At 47.1% G+C, this 23974-nt stretch overlaps 2 protein-coding genes across 17 annotated transcripts in view; one reads left to right on the top strand and one right to left on the bottom strand.

The window, feature by feature from the left end:
• MAJIN (membrane anchored junction protein) overlaps positions 1 to 14454 on the top strand; it is a 50354-nt gene extending 35900 nt beyond the window's left edge. For 10 of the 15 annotated variants that reach the window (XM_076054777.1, XM_076054771.1, XM_076054778.1 and 7 more), the window contains 4 exons: positions 114 to 260; positions 3489 to 3570; positions 3967 to 4135; positions 7514 to 8741. In XM_076054777.1, the coding sequence (XP_075910892.1) occupies positions 114 to 260; positions 3489 to 3570; positions 3967 to 4135; positions 7514 to 7865 (750 nt within the window). In that variant the 3' untranslated portion in view covers positions 7866 to 8741. Of the gene's footprint in view, positions 1 to 113; positions 261 to 3488; positions 3571 to 3966; positions 4136 to 7513; positions 8742 to 12991 lie in introns of those variants that run through there. The other 5 variants (XM_032978866.2, XM_032978860.2, XM_076054774.1 and 2 more) reach the window with 5 other exon arrangements.
• LOC116956967 (tumor necrosis factor receptor superfamily member 6-like) overlaps positions 1 to 23974 on the bottom strand; it is an 80176-nt gene that overhangs the window by 28834 nt on the left and 27368 nt on the right. The gene's annotated exons all lie outside the window — the stretch shown is intronic.

Below are 23974 nucleotides of genomic sequence, written 5' to 3'. Positions count from 1 at the left end.
TCACCCACACACTCATCCACACACCTGCGGTTAGCACGGTTGGCTACGTACATGCACCAAAGATCTTCAACATACACAGACACGTCATGAATTCGTTCCGCGTTTTCCTTCAGGAGACGGACTGTCTTGAAGAGGAGGAGTCTGATGATGAGGAGGAGGAGGATGAGGAGATGCAACGTGAATTCAAACGAAGGAGGAGTGATGAACATGATGACGAAGATGATGAAGATGACGATGATGACAATTGCAGAGCTTTAACGGTTGGTACAACCTTCACCATCAGCACCACATGCGTGAAAGTGATAAGCAATGTGAATTCAAACGGAGGAGGAATGATGATGATGGGTGCCATGGTGGCTAGCAGATATCTACCTCCCCTGGTATACAGGAGGTTGTGGGTTCGATCCTGACCTTGCAAGATGATAACTACCTCGCCTGGTATACAGGAAGGTCGTGGGTTCGATCCCTGATCCTGACGGCTGCTGTATATTTAGAGTCTGCATCTCTTCCCGTGGTGGTCGCATAGATTTTTCCCCTCCACATTTAGAATAAGCAACATTACACATTTAGAATATTTGGCTTATGTCGAAATTTTTCGCAGCAGACGCATTTTAAACACGTTATGTTCATTCTAAATGTGGAGGGGAGGATCCTGAGAAAAATCCACGCAACCATGGGGAGAGAGAAACGCAGAATCCAAATATACAGCAACAGCAGGCATCGTTAGGGTGCGGGATCGAACCCACGACCGCCTGCACACCGGGCGAGGTAGTTAACATCTCGCCAAATATAAAGCAGCAGCAGGCATCATCAAGGTCAGTTTAACACGTAGGTTTTCGCGACCAGCATTATTCATAATAAAGGGTTTTGGGTTATATTGCGTCATTATAAATGTATCGCAACCCTCCACCAATCAGTAAAAAATGTGTCACGTTAACAAAACACCAATTAGTTATTTCTTCAGCCCACCGGTGCGTTTGAGGAGTGAATCCACAACATTTAGAATTTGAATATGACGTTTCGCTGGTAATTTCATCCAGCATCTTCGGGGAATTTGCCAGAATACCTGAACAGGGATGCAGGCCTTGCCTGCATCCCTGTTCTGGGGACATAAGTAACCACGAGCAACAACTCCTCGCCTGTGGTTGATGGGAAGGTGAGCCCAAAGTAGCCTGGGACTTACAGCTTCCCACACCTCACCGCCACGCTCCCATGCCCCCTTCATTATTTTGTTCAGAAGAAGAGCCACTCCCTGTTGTTTGGCAGTCTCCTGCCCCGAGTAGAGGACTATCCACCCTTCATGGTGGCAGGAGCCAGAGTCGGTCCACCGGACCTCCTGAATAGCACATAGATCCAGGCGGTACCGGTCCAGCTCCTGACAGAAGAGTGGCAGCCTTTCCTCTGCAGTGAGCATTGGAACATTCCACATGGCCACCCGCAGTGGCTTTTTGCTGCTTCTGGAGGAACCCCGAGGGTAAGGATTCAATCTCCTGGCTCCGCCAAATGGGGTTTGGCCAGGAGACGTCATAGACGCCTGTCCCCTCGGGGCCTCCGGCACAAGCTTCATTTGATATATTTTCCGTGGTATCGTGGTAATTTATTTGAAGGTGGAGGTGTTACCAGCCACTCGCACCCGTCCAGAGTCTCCATTTGGCCGATGTGGTGGCTACAAAAGCCATGCGGGGAATGGCCAATCCAAATTGGCCCTCCCCCCCCCCCCCCGACACTGCTCACCACAGCGTTACCGTCCATCACAAACGAGGAGGTAGGGAGTTATTTTGCCGTACACACCACATAGAGGTTAGTCAGTTTAACACGTAGGCTTTCGCGACCAATATCCATAAGAGGTTTTTTTTTATTAGATCGCGTAAATATTTTAACGTGAAATTAAAACCCGTCACCACCCGACACAGCCAGCTAGTAAGGGTTGTCACATGAACAGAACATGGCAATTCGTCACTAGTACAGCACACTCGTTGTGTTGGAGAGCCAAGCCACAACGTTTACAATCTGAGTACGACGTTTCGCCAGTAATTACAACCAGCTTCATCAGGCAACAGCCAGATTTGTGGAGAAGTCCTCCTGTTTCGTTCCTTATATAGAGGCATAGATGTGGTGACCATGCTTCTGTGCTCTTGCGCAAAGTGGGGGGGAGGGGATTACTGAGTCAACGTACATTATGCATGTGCAGTATGTGAGCCTTTTGATCTTGTCCTTCCTGTTTATTGTGTGTATTAAAATAGCCGTACCAACGGTAATCCCTATTGAAGTGCGCTGCCCTTTATTGGCATGCATTTCAACAATGTATTATTTGATTATTCGCTTCCGCGCAGCACTAAGGCGGTAACTATCTGAACGGTTAAAATTATTTTTATACATTCGTACGTACACACCGTACACACACATACGTAACTGCTACACTACCGCTGTCCCTTACAAACAAGAGGCATCACTTTCTGAAGTTCCCCACATCACACAATGGTGTCTCTTGTTGGTAGTGAAACCAAACTCGTGACTACCCCCACCAGGATTTCCCCTTCACGCTGTGTTCACAAAGGACAAACATCCCCCACCTCATGCAAGCCTCTTAACAAGCTGTTACTGGGTAGCGAGTTACAGCAGCATCAGGGGTGGAATGGCCACCGCCCATACAAAGACATACACAGAGATACATACAAATACACAGATACACGGAGATACGGATACAGTGAGGTACATACAGAGATGCACAGATACAGAGAGATACACACAGATACAGAGATACACACAGAGATACATACACAAATATGCACAGACATAGAGATACACACAGAGATACATACACAAATACATGTACACATACAGAGATACATACACATAAATACACCCACAGATACACATACATACAGATACACACAGATGCACACATACAAAAAAAACAAAGACTCCCATGTAAAGACTCCAACAGACTGCAGGGGAAAGTGCTGTTAGTGAATAGCCGTGCCTATGAAGGCCGCCACTTGTGGCACACACAAAGGGGGTAAGTGGCCAGCACCACGCCCGCCCGGCCGCCTTTGTCTCCCCCAGTGCATAAAGTGTACTGTGCACTTTTCAATACAGATTGAAACTCGTTTCTTTAGAACTGCCGCTTGTTATGTTTGTAGTTTGTCCTTCCCCCTCACACCTCTGATTTAGCTCGGTTGGCTATGCACGGTTCAACGTACACCCACTCACTCATTCACCCACCCAGCCATTCACCTACCCACCCACTCATTCACCCACCCACTCATTCACCCACCCACCAATTCACCTATTTATCCACCCACTCACCCACTTATTCATCCACCCACCCACTGACCCACACACCTCTGACTAGCTACGTACATAACGTTCTCACCCCGGCCTATCTGTGAACAAAGAGCTTTATAGCTCTTTGGATTCCTCCACCTCGCAGTCTACACAATGATCCTGAAGATTCCGTCACTGCGTTCGTTCCCCCCCTTCCTCAGCAGGGGAGTGACTCATCACGAGCCTCGGAACTCCACTCCACAGGGAGTGGGAGGAGGAGTGGACAGGAGACGTTGGCATACGGTGAGTGAGCGTCAGTAGCTACGGTGTAGTGCATTGTAGTGTATAGTGCATTGTAGTGTATAGTGCATAGTAGTATATAGTAGATTATGTATGTTGAAGTTCTTTGGCACCGTACATAGCCAACCGTGCTAATCGTAGGTGTGCGGCTCAGTGAGTGTGCGGCCGAGTGAGTGTGAGAGGTGGCTGAGTGAGTGGGTGGCTGAGTGAATGAGTGTGTGAGTGTACGGGTGAGTGTGCGGATGAGTGTGTGGGTGTGCCACTTAGTGCCGAATGGCGGTTGTTGTGAATGTGTGGGTGAGTTGAGTGGGTGAGCGTATACATATTCTGAACTCTCTGACCTCACCCCAACTGGAACATTTATGAACAAAAAAACATGTTCATGGTTATCTGTTTTAGCAGATGGCCAGGCCACTGCTGCTGCTGCAATCTCCACCCAACGCAGTGACAGGGACGGATGGCACGGACGCTCCGAAATTGTCACGGAACCAGCCAAGGATGGTGGTGATGGTGGTGATGGTCTTAGAGCCGTAAGCCAGCGAGGAAGATGGGCCAGAGCCATTTTTGGGTAAGGATTATGGTGATGATAACAACAATGATGGTGGTGATGGTGGTAATGGTCGTGTTGATGATGATATCAACAATAATGATGGTGGTGGTGATGATGGTGCTGGTGATGACGGTGATGGTGCTGGTGATGATGGTGATGGTGCTGGTGCTAGTGATGGTGATGATGATGGTGCTGGTGATGATGGTGCTGGTACTAGTGATGATGGTGCTGGTGCTAGTGATGATGGTGATGATGGTGCTGGTGCTAGTGATGATGGTGCTGGTGCTGATGGTGCTAGTGATAATGGTGCTGGTGATGATGGTGCTGGTGATGATGCTAGTGATGATGGTGCTGGTGCTGGTGATGATGGTGCTGGTGATGATGCTGGTGATCTGACAGCAATGCCAATGTAGCAACAATGCCAATGCAGCAGCAATGCCAATGCAGCAACAATGCCAATGCAGCAACAATGCCAATGCAGCAACAATGCCAATGCAACAACAATGCCAATGCAGCAACAATGCCAATGCAACAACAATGCCAATGCAGCAACAATGCCAATGCAGCAACAATGCCAATGCAGCAGCAATGCCAATGCAGCAGCAATGCCAATGCAGCAGCAATGCCAATGCAGCAAAGGGCCGCCAATAAATCACCGCACCCCGCACCACACACCACACTGCTGACGGTGGAGGTTGATTGACAAGAAAACACAAGTCAAGTCATGACCCAAAATGGTTGATAACATCTTTCCAATGATTTAAAACTGTCATCTTGGTTGAAATTGTGTCTGTATATATGGATGGCTTCGCGAATGAATCTTTGTTGATAGCCAGTACGCTTGCAAAGTACCATCGTCTTAGAGAAATCAATTTCGTGTGAGCCAGCCGCATTAAAATAATGATCAGCCACGGCAGAAGTATATTGGTCCTACTGTTTCAGATCTGCCTTATATTCACGAACACAGTCCGAGACATGTCGCTTAGTTTCCCAAATGTAACTGCTGCCGCAGATACAGCTTAGTTTGTAGACGCCGGGATATTGCATGTCAAGAATCCTGTCCTTCACAGATGGGATAAGATCACGAATTTTATGCACTGTGTAAAATCGGACCTGGATCTTACGTTTGTTCATGATTTTAGAAATATTTTTGGTAACCCCTGCTATGTATGGCAGGGTGATGGTTTTGATTGGATCCTCAGATGGCTCCTTCCTCACGGTTGGGGTGATGGCTTTGTGGATTGTTTAGTCATAATATCCATTCGCCTTGAGCGCTTGGTGTACGTGTTTGAGTTCAATGGTTAGGTGTTCATGATCTATGTGACTTTACCGAAAGAACCAAAGAAGATGTTGGTGATGATGATAACGATGGTGATGATGATAATGATCAGTAACCTCTGTTATTTATATTGGAGAGGAGTAGGAACAGTCTTATGAGCTATAAAGCTCTTTGCCACAGATGGTCCAGCAGAGTATAGAGAGTGTATCACACGTTACGTACAGAATCGTAATATATTTACTTACATAGGCATTCGGGACTAATATCCATAAGAGGTTTTATATATTTACGGGATCTAACCCCAAAAAAACCTCTTATGGATATTTACCTATGCTGGATAAACCTGATGAGCTATGAAGCTCTTATTTTTCAACAGATATTCGGCACATTACACCAACAACAAACGCGATAGGACTGCAAAGTGTAGGAGAGTTAAAAAATGAAACTAAACTACGTTTCAATTTTAACCAGGCAAAAGGCCCACTGTGCTATTAACTTATTTTTCAGATGAACACATAGTAGTGAGTAGGGCTTTCGCGACCAATATCAATCATAAGAGGTTTTTTTTCTTCGGATTAGATCGCGTAGACGTAAATGTGGTGTCGTTAAACCTCACAAGTGACGCCATCACATCTTATCCTCTCTTCATTTAGGGAATGAAAGAGGAGGATTTCTCCAAATCTGGCTGTCGCCTGATGTTTTCCGGTCGTTGCAATTACTGGTGAAATGTCACGGTGCTCAGATTGTAAATGTTGTGTGGATTTGTTCTCCAACACACTGGTGTGCTGTACTAGTATACTACACTATACACTACAATCCACTCTACACTACACCACTGTAAACTACACCACTGTACACTGCACCACTGTACACTATACACTACTGTTGGATATATAGGCCTTTTTCCAAAATTGATGATTTTAGTGATACATTTTTTTAAAATTAATAATCGATAAATAAACACCCTCAAACCCACTACCTCCCTCAAGCAGCTGGAGGTCGTAAAATGCCATTAAATAATAAACTCCGGGGCAAAAGGGGGGTGATACAGCCCCCTCCCCTCACACCCAACAGACCAACGGAAAGGGTAATTCATAAAGTAATAAAACCCAAAACAAAAGAGAAAGGGGGGGGGGGGGGAATTCCTCAAAGCCTCGCAACTTATAGGGCGGCGAAAACCGGACAGACAGGATTTGGTTATTTTAAATTAACAGGAAGTCCAAGAAAAACTCAACAACAAGAATATGTTCACATTATAGGAATAATCTCGGGAAACATAAACCAAAATAATAATACCATATTAACACTAACGTTACTCACCTTAAATCACATTACATCTTGCCGTTACATGACCTTACAAAAAACAAGGAATATGAATTCCAACAGTCAAGAAACTTACCTCTTAAACTCAGGAGATCAAAAATAAAATAAATAATAACTCAAGCATAACAGCACGGATCCCTGGATTCAGACGGGGAGTAAAAGTTAATAAAACCCTTGAAATACCGGAGGTAACATCTAATGAAATCACAAATCTTTGGAAACGTGAGCCAAGATGATAATTGTGGTGTCAAACCGAGGGTTGTCCAGAGGAGATGAGGCGAGACGGGTCAAGCTTACACAACCAAGATAAACTGTGTTCCATAGGAAGGGAGCCTCCCGACCGTCTTTGTCTTCCCGCAGCACGGGAGAGCGAAGGAAATGACTGTTTATTGCCGTGAAGGCATGTGTTCCACGGATGAAAAGATGGCTTGGGGAGAGACACAGATGGCTTAATAAATGACACATACACACGTACCCCCCCCCTCCCCACTAGACAGAGAGAGATCAAAGGAATCCGGTCCTTTGTGAGAGAGCAACGGAGTAAGCATCTGTTTTTTTTTTCGCAAGAGACGCGCAGAGGGGAGATTTTTCGGATATAAACAGCAACACGACACACAATTCAGCTCGATAACGGACCAACGGCGAGCGACAGAAGAGTACTGCAAGCGGCAGGCTCAGGGGTGGGCCCCGCAATCAACCGAGGATGGCGAGGCTTTCAGAGTAGCGATGTGTCACCGAGTGTGAGTTCAGAGCTGAAAGATGAAGTATCGCTAAAAGTTGTATTCTACATCGAGTGCCAGCTCCCAGCAGGATCTGCTGCCCGAGAGAAAGAGTGACGAGCGACGACAAGCCATCCACCTCGAGAAAGGGCGGAGAGGGCCAAGCAAGGGTGCCAGCTGCCAGCGGACAAGCGTTGTGCCGACTCGGCTCATCCAGCAGGTGAAAGAGCCTGACCAGCCGCCCATGAGCAAAAGTGTCAGCGGACCAGCGGCGAGCGCATTCGAGCACCTTCAAGGAGAGGGCGCGTGCGGCGCAGCTACTACAGCAGTGGAAGGAGCCTGCTGCTGCCAGCGGACCAGCGGCAAGCGTGATCGAGCATCTTCAAGGACAAGCATCTTGCTGACGCAGCTCATCATCCAGCGGTAGAGAGCCGTCAGCCAACGTCAGACGCCGAGCGATAGAGGGAACCAGCCGTCGTTCGTATACCCCTCCCCCACATTCACAAACCCACGACGCTCCCAGCGTCTGCTCACAAGAATTTACCAGAGACAACCCAACACACCCACACGCTAAGACTAATTATAAAGTGCATGAATCATCAGCTGGCCGTGAAGGCATCGCGGCTCATCGAGTGATAAGAACACGTCGGTTATAAGTACATTAATTTTTTCTTCTTCTTGTTTTGTTTATGTGATGTTACCTCCAATTGCATAAATAACCAATAGATTCAACATTTTGAAACCTTCGTCACGATTCTATACGCTCACAGAGAGAATATCATGTTAAATCTGTTTTTTATGTCATCTTGTCAACGAATTAATTAAAGCTTAGCCAAAGATAAGAATCTCCCGTAGGCAGGCGTACTGCCGCACACCCTTATTCCATGACATCTCGTTAATTATAATCTTGCCGATGAATCTATTGACGTATACTTTGCCTTTGGGATATAATAATTTTTTATTGCCTTCGTATGAAAATCGCTGCATACATTTTTAAGAACTTTTGGTTCCTATTCGCCGTATATGCTCGTATTACTCTGACGAAGTAATCATTTCGATTTAAAGCTTTCGTGACTGCAATGATTCATCTTCTTTGGTTCTTTCGGTAAAGTCACGTAGAATGAGAATAAAATAATAAATTGATAAAATAAAATAACACAATAATATTCTCACGACGTTTCGGCCACAACACAAGCGGCCTTCATCAGGTGAAGGGACGAGACTGTCTGGTAGGACAGCGCTGGAGTGTATCGCATATTAGAGTGTTAAGGTTTTGTAGAAATTAAAATTGCTTAACGCAGAAGTGTTTGAGTGTTTCTTTCCTGAGTTCATACATAATCATCTTAATATTAAGAACTGTATTCTGCGGTGAGATTTGAATTTGGAGACCTGACATAAAAACACTAATACATAATCAATAAATGTTAAAGCGAGAATAATTGCATTATACTGATCGATAATACGAACCTGGGCAACGAAGCCGAGCTTAATCTAGCATACTTACAGCACACCTGCGTAACTTCATACAATTAATTGTGTGATCCCGATTGATAATACTACCCTTGTCAGTGAGGCGGGGCTTAATTATCATAACGGCTCACATTAACATAATTGCACACATTCGCATAAATTAATATGATTATCTTATGTGCATAATTACATCAATTAACATAATTTTTCATCAAATTTTCAATACCCAGCATATACAACACTACACCACTATACACTGTACACTGCACCACTGTACACCACACCACTACCACTCTACACTGCACCACTATACACCATCACTACACTATACACTACAATCCACTAAACACTAAACCACTGTACACTGCACCACTGTACACTACACCACTCTACATTGCACCACTATACACCATCACTACACTATACACTACACCACTATACACCAATATACACTACACTACTGTACACTACACCACTATACATTACACCAATGTACACTACACCACTGCACACTACACCACTATGCACTAGTGCTGTAACTAGTAACGAATTGGCACGTTCTGTTTACGTGACAAACCTCCTTACTAATTGGGTGTGTCGGGTGGTGGTGGGTTTAATGGCACCACATTTACATTCACGCGACTTCACCCAAAAAATATTTTGTGGATTATGTTTCAGTACATAGTCAGTACAAGACACACAGTATACCACAAAGTGTATACACAGCACACACAGAATAATAATCTTTGCAATATAGATTGGATGACGAGTAGGGAGAGTATTTATCATCTGAGTATTTGGGTGCTGCTATAAATGCCAGCATGGTACTGACGATATCAGCAACTTGATTGAGCTGTTAACATTGAGTGTTGATGGCCAGGTCGCTTCTGAAAAAGAGCTATACAGCTGCTCAGTGGGACCTTACACCTGGTACAAATAAAACATAGTTTAATCTTGATTTGAAGCTTTCGTGACTGCAGGAATCCATACTCTTTGGTTATTTTGGTAAAGTCACGTAGGTAGAATAAAACAATAAATCACATTTCGGGTGCAACACAAGGGTCCATCATCAGGTAGTTTACTTTAGTCTATGGGTCTATCTGGGTCTCTGTCTCTGCATTTCTGTGGGTCTCTATGGGTCTGTATGTATCTTCATGTATCTCTGTCTCCAAGGGTTATCCAGTTATCTCTGTGGGTCTCTATGTATCTAGGTACAGAGGGAAAAAAGTATTTGATCCCCTGCTGATTTTGTACGTTTGCCCACTGACAAAGAAATGATGAGTCTATAATTTCAATGGTAGGTTTATTTGAACAGTGAGAGACAGACTAACAACAAAAAAATCCATAAAAACGCATGTCAAAAATGTTATAAATTGATTTGCATTTTAATGAGGGAAATAAGTATTTGACCCCTCTGCAAAACATGACTTAGTACTTGGTGGCAAAACCCTTGTTGGCAATCATAGAGGTCAGACGTTTCTTGTAGTTGGCCACCAGGTTTGCACACATCTTAGGAGGGATTTTGTCCCACTCCTCTTCGCAGATCTTCTCCAAGTCATTAAGGTTTCGAGGCTGACGTTTGGCAACTCGAACCTTCAGCTCCCTCCACAGATTTTCTATGGGATTAAGGTCTGGAGACTGGCTACGCCACTCCAGGACCTTAATGTGCTTCTTCTTGAGCCACTCCTTTGTTGCCTTGGCCGTGTGATTTGGGTCATTGTCATGCTGGAATACCCATCCATGACCCATTTTCAATGCCCTGGCTGAGGGAAGGAGGTTCTCACCCAAGATTTGACGGTACATGGCCCCGTCCATCGTCCCTTTGATGCGGTGAAGTTGTCCTGTCCCCTTAGCAGAAAAACACCCCCAAAGCATAATGTTTCCACCTCCATGTTTGACGGTGGGGATGGTGTTATTGGGGTCATAGGCAGCATTCCTCCACCTCTAAACACGGCAAGTTGAGTTGATACCAAAGAGCTCCATTTTGGTCTCATCTGACCACAACACTTTCACCCAGTTGTCCTCTGAATTATTCAGATGTTCATTGGCAAACTTCAGACGGGCGTGTATATGTGCTTTCTTGAGCAGGGGGACCTTGCGGGCACTGCAGGATTTCAGTCCTTCACGGCGTAGTGTGTTACCAATTGCTTTCTTGGTGACTATGGTCCCAGCTGCCTTGAGATCATTGACAAGATCCTCCCGTGTAGTTCTGGGCTGATTCCTCACCGTCCTCATGATCATTGTAACTCCACGAGGTGAGATCTTGCATGGAGCCCCAGGCTGAGGGAGATTACCAGTTTTTTTGTGTTTCTTCCATTTGCGAATAATCGCACCAACTGTTGTCACCTTCTCACCAAGCTGCTTGGCAATGGTCTTGTAGCCCATTCCAGCCTTGTGTAGGTCTACAATCTTGTCCCTGACATCCTTGGAGAGCTCTTTATTCTTGGCCATGGTGGAGAGTTTGGAATCTGATTGATTGATTGATTGCTTCTGTAGACAGGTGTCTTTTATACAGGTAACAAGCTGAGGTTAGGAGCACTCCCTTTAAAAGTGTGCTCCTAATCTCAGCTCGTTACCTGTATAAAATACACCTGGGAGCCAGAAATCTTTCTGATTGAGAGGGAGTCAAATACTTATTTCCCTCATTAAAATGCAAATCAATTTCTAACATTTTTGACATGCGTTTTTCTGGATTTTTTTGTTGTTATTCTGTCTCTCACTGTTCAAATAAACCTACAATTAAAATTATAGACTGATAATTTCTTTGTCAGTGGGCAAACGTACAAAATCAGCAGGGGATCAAATTCTTTTTTTCCCTCACTGTATGTCTATGGGTCTATCTCTCTGGGTCTCTATGTATCTCCATGCCTCTCTATGTACAGTATCTCTATGTGTCTCTTAAGGGTCTCTAGGTATCTCTACGCGTTCAAAGCATTTGGTTACTGCTATAAATGTCCACGCGATGACGATATCAGCCACTTGGTTGAGCGTCTATCATTCCTTGTGATGGCCAGGTCGCTTCTGATAAAGAGCTACACAGCTGCTCAGTGGGACCTTACACTTAGGAAAATAAAACATTGTTTAGTTTTAGTAGTGGCTGATGTCATTGTGTGGACATTTATAGCAGCAGCCAAATACTGTACACGTGTAGTGTCTTGTTAATCACTCAGACTGACACGTTGTAACAAGTCGCCTGCTCACACTTTATTAACCTATTTCTGCACCAGTTGTAGGCATTCCTATCGCTATCTACACGGTCACTTCTTGCTAACCTGTTCCCCACTCTTATCTACGTTACACTTCACCTAACCTGCACATAGCAGCTCATCTCTCAGCTTCTTCTCCACACAGAGGCTTCGCACACAGCGCCTCAGCACCCAGCGGCTTCCACACAGCAATTCTATATCTTCGCGGCTGCGGTGAGATGTCTTCACTCTTGGTTCCCCGCAACAACTTTCTAACCCTTAGCTCGCACACGCGCCAGCTTATATGTCCCCGCTCATCCCGAGCCCTCAAGTGCTTCCGCTCAAGCTCCCGACAAGCCGTCGCCAGTTGGCCCATAAATCAACCTCTTTGGCAGCGACCACTTTGGCAGCGACCTCTTTGGCATCAACCTCAGGTCGCAGTCCATGTACCCGCTCGCCCTCGGATGCACCCTGATTCACCTGCTTTCCCTCAGATGACCACGGTCAACTGTGCGCACCGCGTATTTCACCACACTGCACATGTATAGGAGACCCATAGAGACAGAGGGAGACCCAGATCCCCATATAGAGACCCAGAGACCCATATAGATACATAGAGACCCATATAGATAGACCTATAGACACACATAGAGACCCACAGATATACACAGAGACACAGAGAGACCCACAGACCAAACTAAACTATTCAAATTCACCGTGTGAAGCCTGCTGAGCTACGCAGCGCTAGGAGTGGAGACCATTGTCGTCATCATCACGAGGATGTTGACGCTGCTCTTTCTAAGTTTGTGTCGGTCTTTTCATGCTGCCGCTTGCTGCTAGCGTCCCACGATCTGCATCAGACGCTGACTCCCAAACCTCCCGGCGTCTTCTCTTGCAGACTCCTCAAGCTGCCGCTGAAGCTGTTTGGATACTGAGGGGGAGATCATCATCGGTGGAGTCGAGGAATCTACTGGAGCGTCCGTGTGTGTGGGTGTGTACGCGTGAGTGCGTGTGTGTACGCCTGAGTGCGTGTGAGCATGTGAGTTTGTCGGAGTGTGGGCGTGGGTGTGTACGCGTGAATGCGTGTGAGTGTGTGTGAGAGTGTGTACGCGTGAGTGCGTGTGAGTGTGTGAGTGCGTGTGAGCGTGCGGGAGTGTGGGCGTGCGGGTGCGTGGGTGTGTGAGCACCTGGACATGCGTGAACATGAGTGCGGCTGTGTACATGCGGATGGATGCGTGCGTGGGGGCGGGCGTACGTACGTGTGTACGTGTGTGGTGTGTATCTGTGTGGGGAGCGGTGGCGCGCCGGTTAGCGCTACGCTGCGCTACGAACCCGGCAGAGGCCCGAAGTTCGATTCCCGCTCACGGCCACCAACATCGGCGATCGCGATTATCTGAACCGGTACCTGGGGCCTCCCCTTAGGTCGACTCGGCCTCAAATCAGTACCTGGTGCCATGGCGTGGAGTAAACATCGCTAGCACTGGGGGAGACAAAGGCGGCCGGGCGTGGTGCTGGCCACCCACCCCCTCTGTGTGTGCCACAGTGCCGGTAGCCTTCATAGGCGCTGCTGTTTACTCACCACTCATGGCACTTGCCCCAACCGTCTGTTCAGGCTACACGGGGGATCTTTGTCTTTGTTGGGGGCAGTTTCCGTCTGCCGGTCATCTCAGTCTGTCAACCCATGGCACCTGCTGGGTCTGTCTCGTGACCTCCTCCTGCACCTAGCCTGGCACAGCAGCAGTCAACCCATGGGCACCTGCAGGATCTGTCCCGTGACCTCCTCCTGCACCTAGCCTGGCACAGCAGCAGTCAACCCATGGCACCTGCTGGGTATGTCACGTGACCTCCTTAGCCTGGCACAGCAGCAGTCAACCCATAGCACCCACAGGGTCTGTCCCGTGACTTCCTCCTGCACCTAGCCTGGCACAGCAGCAGTACAACCCATGGCACCTGCACGGTCTGTTCAGTGATGTGCACCTAGCCTGGCACAACCCATAGCACCCACAGGGTCTGTCCCGTGACCTCCTCCTGCACCTAGCCTGGCACAGCAGCAGTCAACCCATGGGCACCTGCATCATCTGTCCCGTGACCTGCCACTTCACGTGAGTGCTTCTAACGTGCACCGAGCCTGGCACGAGCGTCGTGGTTCCGTCACCGCCACCGCGTGGTGGACGGCGGTTGTTGTTGTTGAAGTTGTCGTTCGTTAGCGCAACGTTTTGTTGACGCGCCGATGTTTTAGCCGCGTTCTGAACACCCCCCGCCGTGTGCGACCCCCTTACTTGAAAATATGTGATGCAAAAGAGCTTGATAGCCCTTCGGATTTCCTCTTCCTGCAGTCTAAATAAATATTCTGATGTCTTCTGCTGCTGCTCGGTCTTTATGGGGTCTGTCTGGTTCGATATGGGTCTCTGTGGGTTCTCTGGTTCTCTAGGAGTTTCTGTCGGTCTCCGGTTCTAAATTAGTCTCTGTGTCTCTGTTGGGTCTCTGGTTCTATCTGGGTCTCTATGGAGGCTCTAAGTTCAGATTAATTTTATTGCCCCAAAAAATTCCCACGTGTCATAAAGGAAACTGGCAATTGCACCTTTCACTCGCGCTCAAACAACGTACAAAGTTGATAGTGTGTGCAACTGTGTGTGTGCAGCTGTCTTTGTGTGTAGCTGTGTGTATCTTTGTGTGTGTCTGTGTAGCTGTGTGTGTATCTGTTTGTGTATGTATGGGGAGCGATAGTGTAGCAGTTAGCGCGCTGCGCTATGAACCTGGCGACCCGGGTTCGATTCCCGCTCACGGCCAACACCAGTGACAATTATCTGAACCGGTTCCGGGCCTCCCCTAGGTCGACTCAGCCTCAAATTATTACCCGGGTGCGGTGCATGGTAAACATCGCCCTGGGGAGACAAAGGCGGCTGGGCGTGGTGCTGGCCACCCACCCCCTCGTGTGCGATTGGCGCTGCTACTCGCTAACAGCACTTGCCTCAACCATCTGTTAAAGGCTATACGGGGGATCTTTGTGTGCTCCATATGAACCCGCACAGATAACGCTTTTAAGGCTCGCTGACTTTTGCCCACCACCTCCCCAAAGATAAGGCATTTTCAAGGGCACCTCCGATTTGCCCGGCTTGGCTACGTACGGTGCGAAAGAGATGCGACGTACATACACCACACTAACCTATCAAAGTAATTATATAGGTCGCTGAGGAAAATGCTGAACAGCAATGCATGGAGACAAGCCAGAGACTGCCCAGTCACTTCTGCAGCAGCACGGGCTGAGTAAACTCTAGATCAGTGTGCATGGAGACAAGCCAGAGACCAGACAGGCCATGCAGCAGCACGGGCTGAGGAACCACAACATAAAAAACGGTGCACCAGAGGCAAGTCCGTCACGCTGCTGTAGCAAGAAGAAACAACCCGGACTGGAACAGCAGCTTTAACTTACCAACCGAAGTTTGGATTATAATTAAATTATCAGTCCGTGGCAATATTGGGCTCTGTGTTAGCTGCTTGCGAAGGATGCGGTGCTAAAAAGTGGAAAGGTGAATCCAAGGGAAATGTGCAACAGTAATGGGAAAATTTTTGATTTAAAGCTTTCGTGACTGCAGTAATTCATATTCTTAGCTCTTTCGGTAAAGTCACGTTGAAGGGAAACAATAAAATAAAATATATATAAAAAAATTCTCACGACGTTTCGACCATAACACAAACGGTCATCATCAGGTGTGAAAAAAACAACGGCAAGAAACATTTGAAAGAAGTGGCGGTTTGCATCTATTTATTTTTAAAAGATTTATTTATTAAAAAAAAAACCTTTAGCACCACGGGCAGCGATTTGGCAGTTTATTTAGAAGGACGAGTCCATCTATGTTCTAAAAAGAGGAGGGGGGAGACGAAAAATTAATGTATGCTGTCTGAAAGCCACCGTAAGCGTGAACAATCAATTAAGACCTGAAATGGTTTATCAAATCCTTCCAATGATTGCTAAGCCAGAATCCATCTTCTCGGTTGAAATTGTCTCTGTGCTTGTATATGTGGATAGCCTCGAACGAATCTCTCATGGTAGCCAGATGGCTTACAAAGAACCTCTGTCTTGGAGAAGTCAATGTCATGTGAGCCTACTGAATTATAACAATGATCTGCCATGGCCGAGCTGTTGGTCCTATCGTGTTTAAGGTCTGCTTTGTGTTCACGAATGCGGTCCGAGACATGGCGTTTGGTTTCTCCAATGTAACTACTACCACAGAGGCAACTTAGTTTGTAGACACCAGGGTACTGTATGTCCGGAATCACATCTTTTACAGACGGAACCAGATCACGGATTTTATGTAATGTGTTGAAACGGACCTGGATCTTGTGTTTATTCAAGATTTTGGAGATCTTTTTTGTGATCCTCGCAATGCAGGGTAAAGTGATGGTTTGAAAGGCTCCTCAAGAGGGTCCTTCATCTCTGAAGAGATGCCGCGACTCTGGGGTAATACCAATTGCATTTACACTGACCTCTGCTGCTGTAACTTCTTCTAATGCGAAACGAATTCTATTCAAAACTAGCTTAGTGCTTATCTCAGAGAAAATCAGACTTATACGCACCGAACTAGATCAGTTAGACAAGACACTCTACAAATCACACTTATCATTGAAGGCAACAATGTCCACATCGGATTGGGAACATGTAGACAATATGACTGCCTCTTCAGCTGCTACTATGTCGACCAAATGTAAGGACAACCTGATTTCCAAATTTAACCTCTTCAACAAAAGACCGGACCCACACACCAAAAAGTTAGACGTTAACAAAGTCGTAATTAATCAGAGTAACAGTTCTATTTCCGATGGTCTGAAATCCGTTTTAGCTAAAGGTCTAAACTTTGCAGTCACACCTAAACACATACCAGGTAATGATATAATTGCCCAAGTACACGTTGCTCTCAGGGGCCTGGGTCACATCGCTGCAGACGTAGCAATATCTGAAATCGCTGCAACCCTCAAAAACGCTAAGATGCCAGCTAGCAACCTCAGCAAAGATGAGCGTTTTGAATTATATAAATTAAAAAAGAGGGATGACATTGTAGTCCTCTCAGCTGACAAGGGCAATGCTACTGTCATCATGGATAAAATAGAATATAACAACAAAATTAAAGAATTATTCGACAATGGTAGCTATACAAAAATAAAAAGATTCCACCAACAGCCTCGTCACACAAACCAACAAAATAATTTGATTCAACCGCATTAATTGATCAATTTAAACAGTTTTCGTTGAAACCTGCTGCCAGGCCACCAAGATTACAAAAAATACATAAAGTAAGATACACCCCTTCGTCCCATCGTCTCTACTATCAACTCCCCCACCTACAAACTGGCTCGTTTTTTGTCTGAAATCCTGCATCCTTTCACTTGAAAAACCACCTCTGCTGTACAAAATTCTACTCACCTGGTATCGACAATCAAGGGTATTTCCCTGTTCCCAGACGACCTGCTTGTCAGTTTTGATGTAGTTTCCTTATTCACCAAAGTTCATGTACCTGACACCATCGCAATCATTGAAGACTTGGTTCATCAAGGACTAAACACTGAGGTACCCCCCCTGGTGAGACACTGTTTAACCAATACATACTTCACTTGGAATGGAACTTTCTACAAACAAACTGAGGGCACCCCAATGGGCTCCCCCCTATCTCCGGTTATAGCTAACATTTTCATGGAGAAATTTGAGACTGACGCCATCCAGACTGCCACTCTGCGCCCAACCTTATGGAAGAGGTACGTGGATGACACTTTTGTCATCTGGCCACATGGCCGGCCTGCTCTAGACCAATTCTTCGACCACATTAATTCCATACACCCAGCCATCAGATTTACCATGGAAGTCAAAAAAGATGGCAAGCTACTTTTTTGGATGTCCTCATAAAAAAGAGACCTGATGGTTCAATGAGCCACTCTGTCTACAGGAAAGCTACCCATACGGATGCTTATCTGAAACCGGATTCCCACCACCATCCATCACAGAAGAATTCTCTCATCAAGACTCTGTACCATAGAGCCAAATGCATATCCGACCAGGAACACATAGTGAACTCAAGCACGTACACCAAGCTCTTAAGGCTAATGGTTACTCCAACTATACAATCCGCAAAGCTATCACTCAAACCATGAAGAACGATCCTCTTGAGGAGCCTTTCAAAACCATCACTTTACCCTACATTGCGGGGATCACAAAAAAGATCTCCAAAATCTTGAATAAACACAAGATCCAGGTCCGTTTCAACACATATAAAATCCGTGATCTGGTTCCGTTTGTAAAAGATGTGATTCCGGACATACAGTACCCTGGTGTCTACAAACTAAGTTGCCTCTGTGGTAGTAGTTACATTGGAGAAACCAAACGCCATGTCTCGGACCGCATTCGTGAACACAAAGCAGACCTTAAACACGGTAGGACCAACACCTCGGCCGTGGCAGATCATTGTTATAATTCAGTAGGCTCACATGACATTCACTTCTCCAAGACAGAGGTTCTTTGTAAGCCATTTGGCTACCATGAGAGATTCGTTCATGAGGCTATCCACATATACAAGCACAGAGACAATTTCAACCGAGAAGATGGATTCTGGCTTAGCAATCATTGGAAGGATTTGATAAACCATTTCAGGTCTTAATTGATTGTTCACGCTTACGGTGGCTTTCAGACAGCATACATTAATTTTTCGTCTCCCCCCTCCTCTTTTTAGAACATAGATGGACTCGTCCTTCTAAATAAACTGCCAAATCGCTGCCCGTGGTGCTAACGTTTTTTCTTATAAATAAATACACCGTTTTAAAAATAAATAAATGCAAACCGCCACTTCTTTCAAATGTTTCTTGCCGTTGTTTTTTTCACACCTGATGATGACCGTTTGTGTTATGGTCGAAACGTCGTGAGAATTTTTATTGTTTTATATATATTTTATTATTCTATTGTTTCCCTTCAACGTGACTTTACCGAAAGAGCTAAGAATATGAATAGTGATGGGAAAGTCAAACTTTGCCTTGTGCAGATCCCCTCCTGACTGAACCACTGATATCCTTGATATCTGCTCATACCCTGACCAACATCAGGAAGGATCTATGTTTTTACCCCCGGGCAAAGCCGGGTACTTCTTGCTAGTACATTACTATACTACTGTAGTGACCTTGCGGGATGTCACTGTGCAGTGCCGGCCCTAGAGGGGCCCGGTGAGCGCCGATTGTGCTCGAGGCACCGCGCTTTGCGTGCAGTGCCAGCCCCTACAGGACAGGGTGTGGGAGTGCCGGCCGTAGGAATGAGGTTACTAAAGGCCATGGCACTCTGGTTGACCCGAGAGGACACGTGACAAGTCAAGTCTACAAAGGGGCCCCAAGTGGGGGCTAGGGTTGGTCACGTGGTTGGGATCCAGATCCTGCTCGAGGATTCTGGAAGGTGGTCGTGGCCAAGGGCGGAGCCAGCCACGCCGCAGAGAATATAAGCCGGGTCCCCCAGAGGGACCGGCGTTGTTGTTCATCCTGGAAGAAACCTTCGTCTACGTCAACGAGTCTCCAATACGTGGACCTGGACCCGAGCTGTTGGTCCGAAGTAGCTACTTACGTTGTAACTAGTGTACTAACTAGTGTAGTAATTAGTGTAGTAACTAGTGTAATAATCAGTGTAGTAACTAGTGTAGTTAGCCTGGTGGCCATGTAGCTAGTGACACTGTAATTAGTGTAGTTAGCCTGGTGGTGACGTAGCTAGTTACGGTGTAATTAGTGTAGTTAGCCTGGTGGTCATGTAGCTAGTTACGGTGTAATTAGTGTAGTTAGCCTGGTGGTTACGTAGCTAGTTACGTTGTAATTAGTGTAGTTAGCCTGGTGGTGACGTAGCTAGTTACGGTGTAATTAGTGTAGTTAGCCTGGTGGTTACGTAGCTAGTTACGTTGTAATTAGTGTAGTTAGCCTGGTGGTCATGTAGCTAGTTACGGTGTAATTAGTGTTGCTAGCCTGGTGATCATTTAGCTAGTTACGGTGTAATTAGTGTAGCTAGCCTGGTGGTCACGTAGCAAGTTACATTCTAAATAGTGTAGTTAGCCTGGTGGTCACGTAGCTAGTTACATTGTAATTAGTGTAGTTAGCCTGGTGGTTACCACCATAGGTTGTTATTCTGTTACCCTTTGTGTTGGAGTTAAATAAATGTGTTGCCTCCAAGTCTACGTCTGCGACTCAGTTGAACTCACTATATATACGACTATACACCACTATACACTACACCAATATACGCTACTATGCACTACACTGTACATTACACTACTATATACTACACCACCATACACTACACTGCACACTATACACCACTATACACTATATACAACACTATACAATGCACTACACTACTATACACTACGCTACACTATGTACTCTACTGCTCTGCAGTTCTACAGAGATGAGTTGTCAATCCGGATGATTTAAAAGTGCATCACACCCAGTGAGACTGAGGGAGCGACTGTGTGGTATAAATGTTCCCTGGCCTGCCAGAGACATTTGAAAGTCTGCACAGCCCAGGTAACATTCACCCTCTTTGCTGTGCCGTTGGACAATGGACAGGGGAGGGTTTTCACATTCCTTGCCATAGTTTGTTCTGTCACTTCAGAAGCTATTGACCACTTCAAGAATTCTGTGTGTGTCACTGTGTGTGGGTGGTGTATGGTATGTCACTGTGTGAGTGTGTGTGTCACTGTGTGTGTGGGTGGTGTGTGTCACTGTGTGGGTGGTGTGCCACTGTGTGTGGCATGTGTGTGTGGTAGTGTGGCGTGTGGTAGTGTGTGATAGTGTGTGTGGCAAGTGTGTGTGGTATGGTGTATGTGGGGTGTGTGGTAGTGTGTGATAGTGTGTGTGGAAAGTGTGTGTGGTAGTGTGTGATAGTGTGTGTGGCATGTCTGTGTGGTAGTGTGTGTGGCGTGTGGTAGTGTGTGATAGTCTGTGTGGTAGTGTGGTGTGTAAAGTGTGGTAGTGTGATAGTGTGTGTGGCAAGTGTGTGTGGTAGTGTGGTATATGTGGTGTGTGTGGTGTGTGCGTGAACCCCACCAGTCAGGGCAGGAAGTTCCCAGAGCTATAAAGTTTCATTGCCTGCATCAAAGCGCCCCCCATTAGCGCGGTTTACTACGTACTGTGCCAACAACATACAGTTCAACATACACTCACTCACTCTCACTCACCCACACTCTCACACACTCACTCTCACACACTCTCACTCTCACACACTCTCACTCACTCTCACACACTCTAACTCACTCACACACTCACCCACACTCACACACTCACTCTCACACACTCTCACTCACTCGCACACTCACACACTCACCCACACACTCTCACTCACTCTCACACACTCTCACTCACTCGCACACTCACACACTCACCCACACACTCACACACACTCACACACTCTCACAACAACAACAACAACAACCGCCATTCGCCACTAAGTGGCGGTGACGTCACCACGACGCTTGTGCCAGGCTATGTGCACCCTGAGGCCACGTGAAGTGTCGAACGCCCGCTGGCAGGAGGTCACGGGGCAGACCCAGGTGCCACGGGTCGAGTGACTGAGATGACTGGCTGATGCACCACCTGTGCCCCCTACTGTGCCAACCTGCTGTGCTTTAGCCACCCGGCGCTCCGCTCGCTGTTGTGAGCGTCGCTCCTCCGCCCTCCGTTGTTGTTGGAGGGCGACTGCCTCCAACTGCCCAGTAGCATCCTTCACGAGCCTCCTCCACAGAGGCCGATCTTGACACCGCTGGTACCAGTCATCGGCAAGTCCACTCAGCTCCACGTCCTCCTGTACCACATCACTCCATCTCTTCTCTAGCCCGTGCCGCGCCCGCTTAGCCCCCTCAATCCGGCCAAACAAAAGCTGTTTCGGCATGCGGTGGCTGGGCATGCGGGCTACATGACCCAGCCATCGCAGCCTTGCCTGCCGGAGGAGCTCACCGATAGGACCCTGCCCAGATCTTTCAAGGATTTGTGAGCTCCTCACACAATCCAGTCTGGTTAAACCCAGGATGGATCGTAGGCAGGTCAGCCTAAATGTTTCTAACCGGCGAAGATGTTCCATTAGGGGGGTCCACGTTTCGCAAGCGTAGAGAAGGGAGGGAATGACCGTGGCCGAGAAGACCTGAAGCTTAGTGCGGAGCGACAGACCAGGTAGCTTCCACACAGCGTTACGCAACACTCTCACACACACTCACTCACACACACTTACACACTCACTCACACACTCACACCCACACACACCTCTGATGGGCGTGGTTGGCTATGTACGGTGCCAAAGAAGTTCAAGGTGTTTAAAAATGGACCCGATTTTAAAGCAGTACTGCTTTGAAAATCGGGTCCATCATTTTTAAACACCTTGTACACTATACACACTACACACTCTATACACACTACACACTCTATATACATTCTATACACACTCTATACACACTTCACACACTCAATACACACACTCCACTCACACTATACACTCTATACACTACACACTATACACACTCTACACTCTATACACACACTATACACTCTATACACACACTATACACACACTATACACTCTATACACTACACACTATACACACTCTATACACTTCACACACTACACACTATACACATACTACACACAATACCGAACATCTGTGAACAAAGAGCTTCACAGATAATTGAATTTCTCCTCCTGCCACAGACTGTCCGTACTTTGGGGAGCGGTGGTAGTGTAGCTGCTTAGCGCTACGCTGCACTGCGAACCCGGAAGAGGCCCAAGTTGGATTCCCGCGAACGGACACCACTACCACCACCAGTGATTGCGATTATCTGAACCGGTCCTGGGCCTCCCCTAGGTCGACTCAGCCTCAAATGAGTACCCGGGTGCGGTGTGTAAGCATCACCACTGGGGGAGACAAAGGCGGCCGGGCGTGGTGCTGGCCACCCACCCCCTCTGTGTGTTCCACAGTGCCGGTAGCCTACATAGGTGCTGCTGCTGCTGCTACTCGCTACCAACAGTACTTGCCCCAACAGTCTGTCACAGGCTACACGGGAGATCTTTGTCTTTGTTGAACTTCTTTCGCACCATACCTAGTAGCCAACCGCGCTAATCGGAGGTGGTGGGGGAAGGACAACAAATAGCAGCAGCAGCAGGCATCATGAGGGTCACGGGATCGAACCCACGGACCTCCTGCGTATCCGGCGAGGTAGTCAACATCTCACAGGGTCTCGGATTGAACCCATGACTTCCTGCATACCGGGCGAGGTAGTTAACATCTCGCAGGGATTGGGATCGAACCCATGACTTCCTGCATACCGGGCGAGGTAGTTAACATCTCGCAGGGTTTGGGATCGAACCCATGGGTTCCCGCATACCGGGCGAGGTAGTTAACATCTCGCAGGGTCTGGGACCGAACCCATGACTTCCTGCATACCGGGCGAGGTAGTTAACATCTCGCAGGGTCTGGGATCGAACCCATGACTTCCTGCATACCGGGCGAGGTAGTTAACATCTCGCAGGGTCTGGGATCGAACCCATGACTTCCTGCATACCGGGCGTGGTAGTTAACATCTCGCAGGGTCTGGGATCGAACCCATGACTTCCTGCATACCGGGAGAGGTAGTTAACATCTCGCAGGGTCTGGGATCGAACCCATGACTTCCTGCATACCGGGCGAGGTAGTTAACATCTCGCAGGGTCTGGGATCGAACCCATGACTTCCTGCATACCGGGCGAGGTAGTTAACATCTCGCAGGGTCTGGGATCGAACCCATGACTTCCTGCATACCGGGCGAGGTAGTTAACATCTCGCAGGGTCTGGGATCGAACCCATGACTTCCTGCATACCGGGCGAGGTAGTTAACATGTCGT

Source organism: Petromyzon marinus, chromosome 68 (assembly GCF_048934315.1).
Source record: "Petromyzon marinus isolate PM22_M1 ecotype Great Lakes invasive population chromosome 68, UKy_Petmar_22M1.pri1.0, whole genome shotgun sequence".
NCBI lineage: Eukaryota > Metazoa > Chordata > Hyperoartia > Petromyzontiformes > Petromyzontidae > Petromyzon > Petromyzon marinus.
Note: the sequence above shows the minus strand (reverse complement) of the source record. Positions and strands in the feature narration are given on the sequence as shown.